The sequence below is a fragment of the Ailuropoda melanoleuca genome, chromosome 14, assembly GCF_002007445.2.
Source record: "Ailuropoda melanoleuca isolate Jingjing chromosome 14, ASM200744v2, whole genome shotgun sequence".
In the NCBI taxonomy this organism is placed as follows: domain Eukaryota; kingdom Metazoa; phylum Chordata; class Mammalia; order Carnivora; family Ursidae; genus Ailuropoda; species Ailuropoda melanoleuca.
In genome coordinates, this window is record NC_048231.1 from 90,773,675 (window position 1) to 90,792,445 (window position 18,771).

At 44.7% G+C, this 18,771-nt stretch overlaps 1 protein-coding gene and 3 long non-coding RNA genes across 5 annotated transcripts in view; 1 reads left to right on the plus strand and 3 right to left on the minus strand.

Moving 5' to 3' along the window:
- Positions 1–2,484, minus strand: part of LOC117795932 — a 31,063-nt gene extending 28,579 nt beyond the window's left edge. The window contains exon 1 of the long non-coding RNA XR_004620125.1: positions 2,405–2,484. This is a non-coding gene — a long non-coding RNA (uncharacterized LOC117795932). The remainder of the gene's footprint in view (positions 1–2,404) is intronic.
- Positions 1,473–15,394, plus strand: PMAIP1 (phorbol-12-myristate-13-acetate-induced protein 1). 2 transcript variants are annotated; one of them, XM_034642159.1, is made up of 3 exons: positions 1,473–1,615; positions 11,018–11,134; positions 13,798–15,394. In XM_034642159.1, the coding sequence occupies exons 2-3, from the start codon at positions 11,077–11,079 to the stop codon at positions 13,902–13,904; spliced, it is 165 nt and encodes a 54-aa protein (XP_034498050.1). In that variant the 5' UTR covers positions 1,473–1,615; positions 11,018–11,076; the 3' UTR covers positions 13,905–15,394. The 2 variants fall into 2 exon arrangements, with proteins under 2 accessions (XP_034498050.1, XP_034498049.1); XM_034642158.1 differs by having other exon boundaries at positions 1,499–1,552; positions 10,955–11,134.
- On the minus strand, positions 3,100–6,287 carry LOC117795931. The gene is made up of 2 exons (XR_004620124.1): positions 5,981–6,287; positions 3,100–3,438 (listed from the first exon to the last, which is right to left on the minus strand). It is a non-coding gene; the product is annotated as an uncharacterized LOC117795931 (long non-coding RNA).
- LOC117795930 lies at positions 12,495–15,878 on the minus strand. Its single transcript, XR_004620123.1, has 2 exons — positions 15,573–15,878; positions 12,495–13,030 (listed from the first exon to the last, which is right to left on the minus strand). It is a non-coding gene; the product is annotated as an uncharacterized LOC117795930 (long non-coding RNA).
- Between the last annotated feature and the right edge of the window lie 2,893 nt (positions 15,879–18,771).

The window sequence follows — 18,771 nt, forward strand, 5'->3', positions numbered from 1 at the left end:
CTGGGGGCACATAATGTGAATGAGAAAAGCGACAGCAGGGACCGTGGCCGCGGGGAGCTCCCGCCCCAGGTCTGAGGGGGGAGAGGCAGCCCCCACGCTTCTAGCCTGCTCTGCCCGTTTGGAAAACAGATCCCGGGTTTCCAGAGCTTCACATTTTACAAAGAACGTCAGAGATGGGAGCTTTTAAAGTCATCTCTCAATTTTTAAATGTTGGTAACCAATTCAAATTTTCACAAGACATTTTGCAAATCAATACCGTGAGCCAAACAGAACACTCCCGAGAATGGCGCAGTTCTAAGTAGCCAATTTGCAACTTCTTCGTTGAATAGTGCAGATAATTAAGAACATTCATTTTTCCAAAAAACTGTGATTACTGGGAACGCCACGGTGGGTTAGAGCTGCTGCTCTGTAGGGGGCTTGACTAGGTTCAGATCCTGGCACGACTCTGCCAACGCGCGCTCCAGAATCCCCTTGATCTCAATAAACCAGTTTTCACGCCTGTAAACTGGCCTTTACGGTAAGAGTGGCAGCTTCGCAGCGTCATTCTGAGGACAGAATGAGAAAATGCCTGCCCAAGCCCTTCTCACGAAGCGGCCCTCAATACGTGCTAACTAGTCCAAATTACTACTCTTCTTTATAATAATGGAATTATTCAAGGACCAGCCAAACATCGTGTAAATAACTTCATATTCCCAGACACCTCATTTCTCCTCCCACAAAAGCATTTAAAGGTGTCCCATATGATGACTTATGCTTTATATGTCACTCAGCAGCATCCAGGTGGAGTGATACCGACTTTTCCAGAGGGAAGATGCGCCACACAGTCGTGGCTGGGGCGGAAAACTAACCCCTCACCCCCGCCTCTACACACACATGCACACACGCACATGCACACGCACACACCCCACTTTCCAAATCAAACCACTGTTTGCTTGCTCGCGTTTCAATTTGGTACGTTTGTCACTTGCTTCTGGCATCCTCTCCACTGTTCTGAAAGTTTTCATCTCACTTCCCCGCAACCACCCATGCCCTCCGAGTTCGAGCTTCCCTTTTCCGATCTCGTTCCGGGGTCTGCTTAGTTAGAGTCTCTAATTACCGGTTTACGATAAGGACCAAGCGCCTGGCCACCCCACCCGCCGCCTTCCCGCTAGAACTTTCCCCTCTCGCGACTTCTCAGCTCCGCCACAACTGCAGCTGACTCGATGCGGGGCGGGGGCGGGTTCTCAGCCCGGACCCCCTCCACCCGGCCCCGGTTCGCGAAGAGAGTAAGTGCGAGGTGGGGCAGGGTCGCCGCGCCGCGCCGATCGCTCTGCGCCCCCTGCCGCGGGTCGGCGCCGCCGCGGAGCGCGAGCAAGTCGGGGCAGGTCCCCTACGGCGGCGGCCCTCGGGGGCGGGGTCAGGGGCGGGCGCAGAGTCAAGTTTCTCTACGTCACGGTTCTTGGGAAAGTCCCCTGACATAAGACGAGAGCGCGGGCGCGAGAATTGCCTAGACCCGAGAGGTGCCCGGCCCGGGAGCAGTTCGCTCTCCAGTCGGGTCGTGCCCGCCCGTTCCCGCGCGTTCCCTCCCGTCTTCGCCCCCCGAGCAGCTCGCCTTCTCCTGCCCCAAGGGGCTCGGGTTGGGGGCCTAAGGTCCCCGGGGTTCTGCAGCACAGCTCCCGGTGGCTGCTTGGGAAGATGCCTGGGAAGAAAGCGCGTAAGAGCGCGCAGGCGAGTCCTGCGCGGACCCGGGGTCGAGGTCTCGGTCCGGGCGGGTTCAGCCCGGGCAGGTCTGCCCCCTTGCACGTGCTTTGGGGGGCGCCTCCAGGAAGTTCTTCAGGGGTTTTACCCAGGACGGTGGAGATGGTGAGGTAGGAAACCCGATTTGGGATGCAGATGGATTTTAGCGGAGGCGGAAAGCCTCTTCTTCGCTTCGCTTGCTTTCCATCCCCACTTGCCCTGCCCCGGGGCCACGGGGAGAAAAAGTGCAAGTGCAGGCTGCAGTCACGAGGAGAAAGGCATTGTCGCGGCAGGGGGGGAAGGGAGAGGCTCCGGGAGCTGCCTGGCGAGCAGCCCTCTTCCTCCGGAGTCGGGGACCATTGAGGGCCCTGATCCGAGTGTTGCCACTCTCGCCCCCCCCCCCCAACAAAGCGGTGCATAACGCTTGATCCTATCGCTGCCCTTCCACAGAGAACTGATGGAGCGTTACGGAGGCCCTGCGAGGACCACTTCGGTCAGGAGCCTAGAAAATTGTGCTTCTTTGTTGAGTGGGACATTTTAACAATCGTTATTGCTTACGGAGATGGGATAGGAGAACAGGAGTTGGTCTCCAGTGGTTTGTTTTTAGTCCATCCACTCTTCCCCTCCTCCCTCCATAAAGCAACATCAAATAACTTTTCAGACCGGCCCTCTCCCTTATAACTCTTACCGAACGAGGCAGCCATCCGCTAAGGGGCTGTAGCAAAGAGGACAGCAAGGCTCTGGGCTCGAAATCCGTCGTTGCATCAGACGATAATGGCCCCCTTTTAAAGTAGTTTCGATTTATAGAGCCCGTGACGCGTGCAAAGGAAGTGGGGTATTGCCAACCTGGCCATGGCTAAGTGGGCACCAGGGTGCTGTCGCTGGCTCTTACTTGGGAGGCCAAAAGCTTTGCCCACCTTTTGTGATGTCCAAGAATTCTCCGGTTTCCGGAAGGCCTAACGCGAGCGTAACCTTTCTGCCATTTAACTTCATTCCTAATAATACGGGACAGCAGAAAGGGCCCTCTTAAACTCGATTCGATAGTAATACATCTTTTTTTGAGATATAAGTGACATATGACATTGTATTAGCTTTGTTTGATATATGTATATATCAAATGATGATTTGGTTTATGAATATATTGTGAAGTGATTGCCAAATAGCTTTAGTTAACATCTCCCGCCGCTCAGTTTCAATTTTTTTATTACTACATTTATAGAACTGTAATTAACAGAAAGATTAAGGAAACAACTAGCAGCCAGTTTCTGTCCCCTCTTTTGGTGAAAGAGATAATTTTTTCTCTTAAAACCCTTCTATAATCCTTTTTCTTAAATTAATATTCGTTTAATGATGATATCTCACTTCTAAAAAATAGTAAACTTGTGAATTAAACATATTTTCTGCTTCATTTATAAAGGCATTGGATTGGCACAGATTAGGTTTATAAGAAGAATTTGGTTTACAGTAAAATGTAAATTTCTAAGTTATTTTAGAGAATATAGACTTATTTTTGATATGAGATTTTATGAGTCTTACAAGAAAATTTCAATGAGTTTTTCAATGAGGGTAAGAATGGGTGGCTCAGTTGGTTAAGCTTCTGCCTTCAGCTCAGGTCAGGATCCCAGGACAGCCCCGCATCGGGTTCCACATCGGCTCCCTGCTCAGTGGGGAGCCTGCTTCTCCCTCTCCCTCTGCCGCACCCCCTGCTTGTGCTCTCTTACTCTGTCAAATAAAAAAAAATCTTTCAAAAAAAGAGGGAAAAAGAAAGAATGCATTTAGATTTGTCTATTAATGAAGGCTTAATTGGAGCTGGGAATTACTGCCATTTAAAAAATAAATCCTACTTGAAGACAACGTACAAGACTTTAGAATTTGACTTCCGTTCTCCTAACCTTCAGCGAGCGAGAAGAGGCTGGCCAAGGCTCTCTGACTCTCTGGCGTATGACAGAAATGTCCATATTGAAAGAAAGATAACATTTGCCTCATGCGGTGTGCTTTAAAAAAAAAAAGATTTTAGAGTAAATGTCTTTATTCTTACCTATTCTTTTTTTGGTTTATGAGTCACAATGTGTCAGTGTATGGTGTGTGTGTGTGGGCGTGCGCGTGCGAAGTCACCTTTCTCACATTCAGAAAATGGGTGTACGGGGCGCCTGGGTGGCGCAGTCGCTAAGCGTCTGCCTTCGGCTCAGGGCGTGATCCCGGAGTCCTGGGACCGAGCCCCACATCAGGCTCCTGGGCTTCGAGCTTGCTTCTCCCTCTCCCACTCCCCCTGCTTGTGTTCCCTCTCTCACTGGCTGTCTCTCTGTCCAATAAATAAATAAAATCTTTAAAAAAAAAAAGCAAAGAAAATGGGTGTACATAAAGCTAAAGTTAAGATAAATGCTTCACTGAATAAATAACTCAGCTTGTCCCTTGGATGGGCACATTAATTCTTGCCAGTTGCAGTTGGTAATGTCAGTGTAGTTTTAATGTTTTGCTTTCCTTTTCAGAGCCCGAAGTGGAGTGCGCCATTCAACTCAGGAGATTTGGAGACAAACTGAATTTCCGGCAGAAACTTCTGAATCTGATATCCAAACTCTTCCGCTCAGGAACCTGACTGCTTTGGAAGCTTTCGAATGAGGAGATTCCTTTAAAATGGAAGATTCCCCAGTAGCTGCAAATTTCATCAATTAGAGGAAATGCCTTGTAATGGAGAAGATTGGGAGGGAGAACTCCTTGCTTTTTGGATGCCCTTGGAAGCTGAGACGGAATACATCAAAGACGGATTTCTTTTGGAGATGCTCCAGAAGTCATTTTTTTTTTGGATTGTGAGGGCGTTATAAAACCATTTTGTTTATTTTAAAGCAAGAATGGAAGAGCTTTGAAAAATAAGGAATTAATTACTTATACATTTTGTTTTTACTTTGAAAATTATTCTGGTCATTTTGCAGAAGGTTGCTGTCCAGCCTACTGTAACCAGAGTTGGCAAATGAAAAGACTGTGGTCAGGGGCAAAGAAAGAATGTGTTCAGTGTTGGGTTTTATTTTTGGATGACAACTCCAAAGTGATGTATAATACTTGCTTTATATATTATCTTATTCAAAGTAAAGATTTCATTCTGAGAACACTGAATGTCATAGAAGGTGTGGATTCCATAGGTCACTACAAAAGATAAAATGATTTGAAAGCTTGTTTCTTTTGACTTAAAAATGTATTGCTTCTGTTCAGATGACCCTTCCTTGAATTATGTTTCTGTGAGTCTTAAATGGAAAGTCTATATTTCGAACAATGTGATAGAAGTGTTACTTGGTGCCAGTAAGATTCTTGAAGGTAAAATGTTATACAAAGAGCATGGGGATTTTGTAGAATGAGAAATAATGGGGAAAATTTTGTTTTAGACATTTTTACTGCTGTAATTAACACTTAGTAAAACAAATATTCTGAAGTAACTTGATAAGAAGATGAATTTGTTTCTAAAGAAGTTTCTGAAATCTGTAAAATGCCCTTTCTCATACTAGTCAGTGTATGTCTTACAAGACGTGATCTTTTAAGAGAAATTAAGCATGTTTTACATAGTTGGGATATACTTAAAAAAAAAAAAAAGGAATGGATTGCTCATCCAGAATAAAAATGCCACATATGTGTAATTCGCATTAGAATTATATGTAGATTCTAAGAAAGGTTTCATGAATTTCACTTTTTTATTGTCGAAAGCCCAGGCTACCAATAAAGTCCCCAGATATATATAAAAAAGAAATCACGTCATGATTTAATTTCAGCAAGAAGAATCTTATTTATTTTACCTATTTATGATTAAAATATTTTTTGTTTAGTTTGAAAATGTCTATTAGTTAAAGTTACATTTTTAGGTTATGAGACAAGGCTTTCATAACCACTTGGACTTTATAGTAAGAATGTTTTTGCTGTGGTCACTTTAGATGAAACATTACCTCAGCATCTGTTTTTTTCTTAAGTATTATTTAGTGTTTTTTGTCTGTCCAGAGGCCGATATTTTGCCATTTGGATATTTATGTTCTGTAACTGTATTTATACATACAAAACTTGAATACTGTAGCTGTAAACTATTAAAAATTATTACCATTCTTTTCTACGTCTTCCTGTTTGTCATCACGTCGGTGGCCCAGTGTTCATTATGAAACCAAAATTGTTTTACCGGTTTCCTTCAGCAGGCCCCTTCTGACCACCACCCCCTCAGTCACAGTTTTGTCCCCCTAGTGGGACATACAGGGACATTTAGCATGATTTCTGCTGTCAAGGGACTTACCATTTCATCGGGAGAGGAAGTAGTGAAAAAGAAGAAATCCATGCCTGCCGGAGGTCTTGAGTGCCTTAGTGCCTGGGGAGTGGTTTATTGGAAGGAGCCTGCAGAGATCCGTGATCTCCTTAGAGGTGCGGCGCGCCCCTGTCCTTGGCTGCTAGCCCCCATCCTTGGCCGCTCGCCCCCGTCCTGGGCTGCTGGGGGTGGGGGAGCCCTCTGCCAGGCGAAGAGGAGCTTCTGGGCGGTTTCCTTGACAATGGCCTCACACTTCTCCCTTCCTCTGCCCCAGCCCTGAGCAGATGTATTGCTTCATCTGAAGCCGGTCATGTGCAGGAGTGGCTTTCCTGTTAGAGGGTGAGAACTCACCAGATACTCTTAGTTGGTGGTGTCGAACTAATCGCATCGTCAGCCTGAAACCCCCAGAGTGTAATCGCCTCACTCGGACGGGGGCGTGAGGGAGAGGAAGGGCTACGGGAGGGAGGAAGGTGACCACATGAGAGGGGACAGCCAGGGAAGGGGATGAAGGGCTGCCCCCAGGGCATCGCAGGAGAAGGCGGGTAGATTGGCTCCATAAAGGGGGTGGGGGGCAGTCTGCATGATTTGATTTGAGGGTCTCTGGAAGAGGAACTCCTGTCCCTCTGCCTGTCTGCATAGCCAGAAGTTGGTGTTAATGAGTTTTGCTAAAAGTACCCTTGCTACTCATCTTTCATACGAGGAGTAGCACAGGAAAGCTTTGGCACAATGCACGGTCTCCAGGTATGATGACTAGATATTTCAGAGAACTTTTTTTTTTTTAAGATTTTTATTTATTTATTTGAGAGAGAGAGCCCATGAGCAGGGGGTAAGGGCAGAGAGAGAGAAAGAAGCAGGCTCCCCTCTGAGCAGGGAGCCCCATGCAGGGCTCCATCCCAGGACCCTGAGAACATGACCTGAGCCCAAGGCAGACGCTTAACTGCTTAACAGACTAAGCCTGCCAGGAGCCCCATAGAACTCTTACTGTCAAAAAATTCCCAGGATGTCCTCATAATTGTAATTGTAAATATTGACTAGTACAAAGCTACCAGGAATTAAAAAATAGTTTGACTTGCATTTATACCTAGGAGAAAACCTCCATAACCCGTATATTTGAAAAGTCACCTAGAAATGGCAATGTGTTATTAGTAAAATGCATACAAAAATATAATTCTGCTTATAAATTACTTAGAGTTAGTTTAGAAATTGAATAAGAAAAAAATCACTGCCTTTTGCAAAAACGTGTTTGCAATCCTTCCCATGAACAAAGTTACTGTCCTTCCCTCCACAGCAAGTATAGGGGAAGGCCTCCCTGGCTTTGTGTCTTGGATTAAAACAGTAGTGAATCACTTCAGCAGAGCAGTCTCTCATCTTTTGAACTGTGGCAAAGTGATGGACCTTTAGGAAAAAAATAAAATCAGAAATGCAGTAATACCAGAATTAAGAAGCTGTGACTATTACTGAAGTAACCAAAGAAAATCTAATCCCATGGAAGCTTCATTCTGAATCCTAGATATACTAAACCATTTAAAAAGTGTGCCTCAAATTTCAAGAACTGTATTTTGCTCATTTTTTAAAAAGATTTTGTTTATTTGGGGGGGGGTCTCGGGGGGGCAAGCAGGTTCCACGCTGTACAGAGCAGAGCCTGATATGGGGCTGGATCCCAGGACCTTGAGATCATGACCTGAGCCAAAACCAAGAGTCGGATGTTCAACTGCCTGAGCCACCCAGGTGCCCCTATTTTTAATTTTTATAAACTGGACAGAATTTCTTCTGAAGCTATCTCCTCGTATCATTTGAATGTGTAAAGGAATTAAACTCCCCAAAACAAATATGGTCAGGTAATGGGCTACACTTCAAGGGAAAACATGATGTGCTTTGGTAAACTGCCCTTTGCTGGTGGGTTTTTTGTCTTAGTTTTGTTTTGGGTTTATTTATTTATTTTTGTAATCTCGACACCCAATGTGGGGCTCAAACTCATGACCTGAAGATCAAGAGTTGCATGCCTCTCCAACTGAGCCAGCCAGGTGCTCCTCCTATGTTGATAGTTTTATTTGAGATGCTTTTATCAGCTGTCCTTCCATTATTGATCAAGAATACATGTATCTGATTGTGTAATTTACATTTACACAAACAAGTTAAGAGAAAACCAGCAGCAACCATCTCCTCAGTAGTTCAATTTTGCATAGTCAACAGAGTATAGCTCATAGAGCTTTATCAAAGTCTCTGCCAAAGCAAATTTTCCTTGTTTGGTGAATTTATTTATCTCTGTGTATCTATCTCTCTTGTGCTTGGGGAAAATGCCTGTTTTGTCTCTCTACAAATATTAAATACTGTCCAAGTAACTGATCATTTCAGGGACTATGGGGGCTAGGGAAGGATGCAGGTAAGAAACGGGGAGGAAAGAAGAGGGACAGAGATCTCTTTGCACTGCAATTTGCAGTTACTAAGGATACAGAAATCCAATCGGAAACCTTAGAAATTTTCGAGTTTCACCATCTTGAGTCTATACTTACCCCATTATCTCATGTATAGACCTGAGTCCATACAAAGTATGGTCGTGGCACTCCTTAAAGAACACCGTAATTTTTAATTTAACTTTTTTAAAGTAAGCTCTATGCCCAGCTCACAATCCTGAGATCTAGAGGTGCACCTTCTACTGACTGAGGCAGCCAGCGGCCCCGAACACTCTAATTTTTTATGTGTGAATCCAGTAAATGAGAATTAGTTCTAAAGAAACAGTGCAGAAGAGGAAGCAAACACTCCAATCATGGCCTTGTCACTTTGTAGCCCTGAGAACTTGGAAGTTCATTAACTTCACCGAGCCTGGGCTGCAGCAGGGAAAACTGGGAGGAATGCTCCTTCACGAGGCAGTAGCCTGAGGACCGATACTACAGGCGGGTGGGAAAAAAGTCACTTATCATCTGTCTATCACCCATCTGTTTATCATCTATCAATGTATCTACGAACGAGATAAGTTGTTTCCTTTAGTCTGAAGTCTCTGGGTGCTGTGATTTGGGTTTTTTAATCCCTTGCAGTAACTCTGCCCCCACCCCAGCCCACACACGCACACACAACCCTTTGAGCCAGAACAGCATAAACTGTGAAAATCTTGCCAGACTCCTCGAACCCTTGCCAGAGGGAATTCTCCACAAGGAAAACACAAGGCGTCTTGAGAACAGTCACCACTGGGCATAATGGGGAGCAGAGAGTGCCCTGCTTTGGAATCAAGGCCAAGCCCTCAGTGACCTGTGAGGTCTGAGCAGGGCAGCCTCCCCTCTACGGTCATTTGTGTTTTGAGACAGAGAATAGGATGGCGGAGGGGTCTGGAGAAAATCTCCTACCACACTCCAGGTCCTACCAGCCTCCTCCTGCACTCAGCATAAGAGAAAACTGAAGGGTTTGCAGAAGGAAGTAGGACAATGGGTTTAAACCCCCTTCCCCCCAAAATCCATTTTTCCAAATTCTTCTCCCAAACATTGACTCTAAGTCCTGGAGGAGGCTGGGCAGAAACCCCTTGGACTTAAAAGTATTTTCTTGGACGTGAAAATTCCCCATGGGCTCTGGCCTCCCTGCTGGTGGTGTCACTGTGTCAAGAGGGCTTCTTATATGTAGCTGAAAATAGATGAGGTCACCTGACAGGACACACCCTACCGTGCGAGTGTCTCACGTAATAGGTCATGGTTCAAGAGCAAGACCTTGTCAATACAATCCAGGCTCTCACTTTAGCTTCTGTTTTAAGGACTTTCAGAAATCAGTTTAACAAATTCAGAGTGAAACAGTCACACCCACCTGCAGTCTTCTTCCAGATCGGTTACTGTAAAAAACACCAGAAAAATGAGGGAAGTGATGAGTGACAGGTGGGGATTTAGGATTCCTTTACTATGCAAGTCTGGGTCCCAGACTGCTCCCGTAGGTGTCCTGTCTGTGATTAGAAACTGCCCAGTGCGTGGAGCCTGGGCTTGGGTTTGGGCTGGCAATGGAACGTACAAATAGCCCTTTGAGATTTCTCATGTCTTAGTAAAAGGCTTCTTTTCTTTTCAGCGTGTTCTCTCACTATTGATCTCTAATGGAGCCGTGAGATTTGCCCATTTCCAATTGCACCTCTATTTTTAAAACCACAGACTTTCTTTCCCTGCAATTATCATTGACTTTGGACTTTGGAATTAGCCCCTGTTTTGCCACATCTCCTTTGCAGGGCTCTGGATCAATGACTTCATCTTGGTTTTCTTATAAAAGGGTATAAGATACATGGATTTCAAAGCATCTTGAGAATGGAACGAGGTGAGAATGTGCAGGCTGTCTGGCTCACAGTCATGCTCAGTGAATGTCGGTTAACTTCAGCTTCAAGACGGAGGGTTGGATATTAGCTTCCTTACAGAGCTATGGAAGATCTTGCCCAATTAAGATTATTAGACTAAAATGAAAGCTTTTGAAAAAAGGCAGTAGGGCAGTGGTGGGGCTGGAGAGGAAGTGGCAGTTTTTCCCTTGATGAGGCCATCTGTTTTTAATTTATAACCTTCTAGTGATGGCAAAACATTGATTTTCACCCCATTCATAATGGGTTTCATGAATACTGTTCACTTGCCCAAAGCCCCCTGCATGTGGTCATAGAAAGATTCAGGTCCTAATATACAGAATACTGCCTCAAAAAATAGGAAGAAGGTCTGTGAAGTTATTTTGGACTTGGCTAGATTTGGGTAAGTCTGTTTTCAGCAGGGAATCATAAAGGGCAGGCTCTCCCCTGAGATGAAACTGTGAAAATGTGCTTGTCCGGAGGACAGAAGTTGTATCCTGCTGCTTTTGCTTTTGGCTGGAGGAAACTTGAGTTGCATTTACCCACAGGGTTTTTCCGTAGAGCTTCTTTGAGTCTGCATTCAGATGAACAATACTTACACAAGATAAATACTTTTTCGTGATCACTGGCAATGTGCCAGGCACTTTAGAAACAGTTTTACTGTATCATCNCGCGCGTTCCCTCCCGTCTTCGCCCCCCGAGCAGCTCGCCTTCTCCTGCCCCAAGGGGCTCGGGTTGGGGGCCTAAGGTCCCCGGGGTTCTGCAGCACAGCTCCCGGTGGCTGCTTGGGAAGATGCCTGGGAAGAAAGCGCGTAAGAGCGCGCAGGCGAGTCCTGCGCGGACCCCGGCAGGTAGGGAGCTGCTAGGGCCCGCGGAGATCTTGGCGGGGGCCGGGGCGGGGGTGGGGCCGCGGCGGGGGCCNGGGTTGGGGGCCTAAGGTCCCCGGGGTTCTGCAGCACAGCTCCCGGTGGCTGCTTGGGAAGATGCCTGGGAAGAAAGCGCGTAAGAGCGCGCAGGCGAGTCCTGCGCGGACCCGGGGTCGAGGTCTCGGTCCGGGCGGGTTCAGCCCGGGCAGGTCTGCCCCCTTGCACGTGCTTTGGGGGGCGCCTCCAGGAAGTTCTTCAGGGGTTTTACCCAGGACGGTGGAGATGGTGAGGTAGGAAACCCGATTTGGGATGCAGATGGATTTTAGCGGAGGCGGAAAGCCTCTTCTTCGCTTCGCTTGCTTTCCATCCCCACTTGCCCTGCCCCGGGGCCACGGGGAGAAAAAGTGCAAGTGCAGGCTGCAGTCACGAGGAGAAAGGCATTGTCGCGGCAGGTGGGGAAGGGAGAGGCTCCGGGAGCTGCCTGGCGAGCAGCCCTCTTCCTCCGGAGTCGGGGACCATTGAGGGCCCTGATCCGAGTGTTGCCACTCTCGCCCCCCCCCCCCAACAAAGCGGTGCATAACGCTTGATCCTATCGCTGCCCTTCCACAGAGAACTGATGGAGCGTTACGGAGGCCCTGCGAGGACCACTTCGGTCAGGAGCCTAGAAAATTGTGCTTCTTTGTTGAGTGGGACATTTTAACAATCGTTATTGCTTACGGAGATGGGATAGGAGAACAGGAGTTGGTCTCCAGTGGTTTGTTTTTAGTCCATCCACTCTTCCCCTCCTCCCTCCATAAAGCAACATCAAATAACTTTTCAGACCGGCCCTCTCCCTTATAACTCTTACCGAACGAGGCAGCCATCCGCTAAGGGGCTGTAGCAAAGAGGACAGCAAGGCTCTGGGCTCGAAATCCGTCGTTGCATCAGACGATAATGGCCCCCTTTTAAAGTAGTTTCGATTTATAGAGCCCGTGACGCGTGCAAAGGAAGTGGGGTATTGCCAACCTGGCCATGGCTAAGTGGGCACCAGGGTGCTGTCGCTGGCTCTTACTTGGGAGGCCAAAAGCTTTGCCCACCTTTTGTGATGTCCAAGAATTCTCCGGTTTCCGGAAGGCCTAACGCGAGCGTAACCTTTCTGCCATTTAACTTCATTCCTAATAATACGGGACAGCAGAAAGGGCCCTCTTAAACTCGATTCGATAGTAATACATCTTTTTTTGAGATATAAGTGACATATGACATTGTATTAGCTTTGTTTGATATATGTATATATCAAATGATGATTTGGTTTATGAATATATTGTGAAGTGATTGCCAAATAGCTTTAGTTAACATCTCCCGCCGCTCAGTTTCAATTTTTTTATTACTACATTTATAGAACTGTAATTAACAGAAAGATTAAGGAAACAACTAGCAGCCAGTTTCTGTCCCCTCTTTTGGTGAAAGAGATAATTTTTTCTCTTAAAACCCTTCTATAATCCTTTTTCTTAAATTAATATTCGTTTAATGATGATATCTCACTTCTAAAAAATAGTAAACTTGTGAATTAAACATATTTTCTGCTTCATTTATAAAGGCATTGGATTGGCACAGATTAGGTTTATAAGAAGAATTTGGTTTACAGTAAAATGTAAATTTCTAAGTTATTTTAGAGAATATAGACTTATTTTTGATATGAGATTTTATGAGTCTTACAAGAAAATTTCAATGAGTTTTTCAATGAGGGTAAGAATGGGTGGCTCAGTTGGTTAAGCTTCTGCCTTCAGCTCAGGTCAGGATCCCAGGACAGCCCCGCATCGGGTTCCACATCGGCTCCCTGCTCAGTGGGGAGCCTGCTTCTCCCTCTCCCTCTGCCGCACCCCCTGCTTGTGCTCTCTTACTCTGTCAAATAAAAAAAAATCTTTCAAAAAAAGAGGGAAAAAGAAAGAATGCATTTAGATTTGTCTATTAATGAAGGCTTAATTGGAGCTGGGAATTACTGCCATTTAAAAAATAAATCCTACTTGAAGACAACGTACAAGACTTTAGAATTTGACTTCCGTTCTCCTAACCTTCAGCGAGCGAGAAGAGGCTGGCCAAGGCTCTCTGACTCTCTGGCGTATGACAGAAATGTCCATATTGAAAGAAAGATAACATTTGCCTCATGCGGTGTGCTTTAAAAAAAAAAAGATTTTAGAGTAAATGTCTTTATTCTTACCTATTCTTTTTTTGGTTTATGAGTCACAATGTGTCAGTGTATGGTGTGTGTGTGTGGGCGTGCGCGTGCGAAGTCACCTTTCTCACATTCAGAAAATGGGTGTACGGGGCGCCTGGGTGGCGCAGTCGCTAAGCGTCTGCCTTCGGCTCAGGGCGTGATCCCGGAGTCCTGGGACCGAGCCCCACATCAGGCTCCTGGGCTTCGAGCTTGCTTCTCCCTCTCCCACTCCCCCTGCTTGTGTTCCCTCTCTCACTGGCTGTCTCTCTGTCCAATAAATAAATAAAATCTTTAAAAAAAAAAAGCAAAGAAAATGGGTGTACATAAAGCTAAAGTTAAGATAAATGCTTCACTGAATAAATAACTCAGCTTGTCCCTTGGATGGGCACATTAATTCTTGCCAGTTGCAGTTGGTAATGTCAGTGTAGTTTTAATGTTTTGCTTTCCTTTTCAGAGCCCGAAGTGGAGTGCGCCATTCAACTCAGGAGATTTGGAGACAAACTGAATTTCCGGCAGAAACTTCTGAATCTGATATCCAAACTCTTCCGCTCAGGAACCTGACTGCTTTGGAAGCTTTCGAATGAGGAGATTCCTTTAAAATGGAAGATTCCCCAGTAGCTGCAAATTTCATCAATTAGAGGAAATGCCTTGTAATGGAGAAGATTGGGAGGGAGAACTCCTTGCTTTTTGGATGCCCTTGGAAGCTGAGACGGAATACATCAAAGACGGATTTCTTTTGGAGATGCTCCAGAAGTCATTTTTTTTTTGGATTGTGAGGGCGTTATAAAACCATTTTGTTTATTTTAAAGCAAGAATGGAAGAGCTTTGAAAAATAAGGAATTAATTACTTATACATTTTGTTTTTACTTTGAAAATTATTCTGGTCATTTTGCAGAAGGTTGCTGTCCAGCCTACTGTAACCAGAGTTGGCAAATGAAAAGACTGTGGTCAGGGGCAAAGAAAGAATGTGTTCAGTGTTGGGTTTTATTTTTGGATGACAACTCCAAAGTGATGTATAATACTTGCTTTATATATTATCTTATTCAAAGTAAAGATTTCATTCTGAGAACACTGAATGTCATAGAAGGTGTGGATTCCATAGGTCACTACAAAAGATAAAATGATTTGAAAGCTTGTTTCTTTTGACTTAAAAATGTATTGCTTCTGTTCAGATGACCCTTCCTTGAATTATGTTTCTGTGAGTCTTAAATGGAAAGTCTATATTTCGAACAATGTGATAGAAGTGTTACTTGGTGCCAGTAAGATTCTTGAAGGTAAAATGTTATACAAAGAGCATGGGGATTTTGTAGAATGAGAAATAATGGGGAAAATTTTGTTTTAGACATTTTTACTGCTGTAATTAACACTTAGTAAAACAAATATTCTGAAGTAACTTGATAAGAAGATGAATTTGTTTCTAAAGAAGTTTCTGAAATCTGTAAAATGCCCTTTCTCATACTAGTCAGTGTATGTCTTACAAGACGTGATCTTTTAAGAGAAATTAAGCATGTTTTACATAGTTGGGATATACTTAAAAAAAAAAAAAAGGAATGGATTGCTCATCCAGAATAAAAATGCCACATATGTGTAATTCGCATTAGAATTATATGTAGATTCTAAGAAAGGTTTCATGAATTTCACTTTTTTATTGTCGAAAGCCCAGGCTACCAATAAAGTCCCCAGATATATATAAAAAAGAAATCACGTCATGATTTAATTTCAGCAAGAAGAATCTTATTTATTTTACCTATTTATGATTAAAATATTTTTTGTTTAGTTTGAAAATGTCTATTAGTTAAAGTTACATTTTTAGGTTATGAGACAAGGCTTTCATAACCACTTGGACTTTATAGTAAGAATGTTTTTGCTGTGGTCACTTTAGATGAAACATTACCTCAGCATCTGTTTTTTTCTTAAGTATTATTTAGTGTTTTTTGTCTGTCCAGAGGCCGATATTTTGCCATTTGGATATTTATGTTCTGTAACTGTATTTATACATACAAAACTTGAATACTGTAGCTGTAAACTATTAAAAATTATTACCATTCTTTTCTACGTCTTCCTGTTTGTCATCACGTCGGTGGCCCAGTGTTCATTATGAAACCAAAATTGTTTTACCGGTTTCCTTCAGCAGGCCCCTTCTGACCACCACCCCCTCAGTCACAGTTTTGTCCCCCTAGTGGGACATACAGGGACATTTAGCATGATTTCTGCTGTCAAGGGACTTACCATTTCATCGGGAGAGGAAGTAGTGAAAAAGAAGAAATCCATGCCTGCCGGAGGTCTTGAGTGCCTTAGTGCCTGGGGAGTGGTTTATTGGAAGGAGCCTGCAGAGATCCGTGATCTCCTTAGAGGTGCGGCGCGCCCCTGTCCTTGGCTGCTAGCCCCCATCCTTGGCCGCTCGCCCCCGTCCTGGGCTGCTGGGGGTGGGGGAGCCCTCTGCCAGGCGAAGAGGAGCTTCTGGGCGGTTTCCTTGACAATGGCCTCACACTTCTCCCTTCCTCTGCCCCAGCCCTGAGCAGATGTATTGCTTCATCTGAAGCCGGTCATGTGCAGGAGTGGCTTTCCTGTTAGAGGGTGAGAACTCACCAGATACTCTTAGTTGGTGGTGTCGAACTAATCGCATCGTCAGCCTGAAACCCCCAGAGTGTAATCGCCTCACTCGGACGGGGGCGTGAGGGAGAGGAAGGGCTACGGGAGGGAGGAAGGTGACCACATGAGAGGGGACAGCCAGGGAAGGGGATGAAGGGCTGCCCCCAGGGCATCGCAGGAGAAGGCGGGTAGATTGGCTCCATAAAGGGGGTGGGGGGCAGTCTGCATGATTTGATTTGAGGGTCTCTGGAAGAGGAACTCCTGTCCCTCTGCCTGTCTGCATAGCCAGAAGTTGGTGTTAATGAGTTTTGCTAAAAGTACCCTTGCTACTCATCTTTCATACGAGGAGTAGCACAGGAAAGCTTTGGCACAATGCACGGTCTCCAGGTATGATGACTAGATATTTCAGAGAACTTTTTTTTTTTTAAGATTTTTATTTATTTATTTGAGAGAGAGAGCCCATGAGCAGGGGGTAAGGGCAGAGAGAGAGAAAGAAGCAGGCTCCCCTCTGAGCAGGGAGCCCCATGCAGGGCTCCATCCCAGGACCCTGAGAACAGGACCTGAGCCCAAGGCAGACGCTTAACTGCTTAACAGACTAAGCCTGCCAGGAGCCCCATAGAACTCTTACTGTCAAAAAATTCCCAGGATGTCCTCATAATTGTAATTGTAAATATTGACTAGTACAAAGCTACCAGGAATTAAAAAATAGTTTGACTTGCATTTATACCTAGGAGAAAACCTCCATAACCCGTATATTTGAAAAGTCACCTAGAAATGGCAATGTGTTATTAGTAAAATGCATACAAAAATATAATTCTGCTTATAAATTACTTAGAGTTAGTTTAGAAATTGAATAAGAAAAAAATCACTGCCTTTTGCAAAAACGTGTTTGCAATCCTTCCCATGAACAAAGTTACTGTCCTTCCCTCCACAGCAAGTATAGGGGAAGGCCTCCCTGGCTTTGTGTCTTGGATTAAAACAGTAGTGAATCACTTCAGCAGAGCAGTCTCTCATCTTTTGAACTGTGGCAAAGTGATGGACCTTTAGGAAAAAAATAAAATCAGAAATGCAGTAATACCAGAATTAAGAAGCTGTGACTATTACTGAAGTAACCAAAGAAAATCTAATCCCATGGAAGCTTCATTCTGAATCCTAGATATACTAAACCATTTAAAAAGTGTGCCTCAAATTTCAAGAACTGTATTTTGCTCATTTTTTAAAAAGATTTTGTTTATTTGGGGGGGGGTCTCGGGGGGGCAAGCAGGTTCCACGCTGTACAGAGCAGAGCCTGATATGGGGCTGGATCCCAGGACCTTGAGATCATGACCTGAGCCAAAACCAAGAGTCGGATGTTCAACTGCCTGAGCCACCCAGGTGCCCCTATTTTTAATTTTTATAAACTGGACAGAATTTCTTCTGAAGCTATCTCCTCGTATCATTTGAATGTGTAAAGGAATTAAACTCCCCAAAACAAATATGGTCAGGTAATGGGCTACACTTCAAGGGAAAACATGATGTGCTTTGGTAAACTGCCCTTTGCTGGTGGGTTTTTTGTCTTAGTTTTGTTTTGGGTTTATTTATTTATTTTTGTAATCTCGACACCCAATGTGGGGCTCAAACTCATGACCTGAAGATCAAGAGTTGCATGCCTCTCCAACTGAGCCAGCCAGGTGCTCCTCCTATGTTGATAGTTTTATTTGAGATGCTTTTATCAGCTGTCCTTCCATTATTGATCAAGAATACATGTATCTGATTGTGTAATTTACATTTACACAAACAAGTTAAGAGAAAACCAGCAGCAACCATCTCCTCAGTAGTTCAATTTTGCATAGTCAACAGAGTATAGCTCATAGAGCTTTATCAAAGTCTCTGCCAAAGCAAATTTTCCTTGTTTGGTGAATTTATTTATCTCTGTGTATCTATCTCTCTTGTGCTTGGGGAAAATGCCTGTTTTGTCTCTCTACAAATATTAAATACTGTCCAAGTAACTGATCATTTCAGGGACTATGGGGGCTAGGGAAGGATGCAGGTAAGAAACGGGGAGGAAAGAAGAGGGACAGAGATCTCTTTGCACTGCAATTTGCAGTTACTAAGGATACAGAAATCCAATCGGAAACCTTAGAAATTTTCGAGTTTCACCATCTTGAGTCTATACTTACCCCATTATCTCATGTATAGACCTGAGTCCATACAAAGTATGGTCGTGGCACTCCTTAAAGAACACCGTAATTTTTAATTTAACTTTTTTAAAGTAAGCTCTATGCCCAGCTCACAATCCTGAGATCTAGAGGTGCACCTTCTACTGACTGAGGCAGCCAGCGGCCCCGAACACTCTAATTTTTTATGTGTGAATCCAGTAAATGAGAATTAGTTCTAAAGAAACAGTGCAGAAGAGGAAGCAAACACTCCAATCATGGCCTTGTCACTTTGTAGCCCTGAGAACTTGGAAGTTCATTAACTTCACCGAGCCTGGGCTGCAGCAGGGAAAACTGGGAGGAATGCTCCTTCACGAGGCAGTAGCCTGAGGACCGATACTACAGGCGGGTGGGAAAAAAGTCACTTATCATCTGTCTATCACCCATCTGTTTATCATCTATCAATGTATCTACGAACGAGATAAGTTGTTTCCTTTAGTCTGAAGTCTCTGGGTGCTGTGATTTGGGTTTTTTAATCCCTTGCAGTAACTCTGCCCCCACCCCAGCCCACACACGCACACACAACCCTTTGAGCCAGAACAGCATAAACTGTGAAAATCTTGCCAGACTCCTCGAACCCTTGCCAGAGGGAATTCTCCACAAGGAAAACACAAGGCGTCTTGAGAACAGTCACCACTGGG

Bases quoted from the DNA above. Each gene is read 5' to 3' on its own strand.
- PMAIP1 (XM_034642159.1), top strand. From the start codon at position 11,077: ATGCCTGGGAAGAAAGCGCGTAAGAGCGCGCAGGCGAGTCCTGCGCGG. The intron at 11,135-13,797 runs GTAGGGAGCTGC...TTTCCTTTTCAG, and splicing joins TCCTGCGCGGACCCCGGCAG to AGCCCGAAGTGGAGTGCGCC.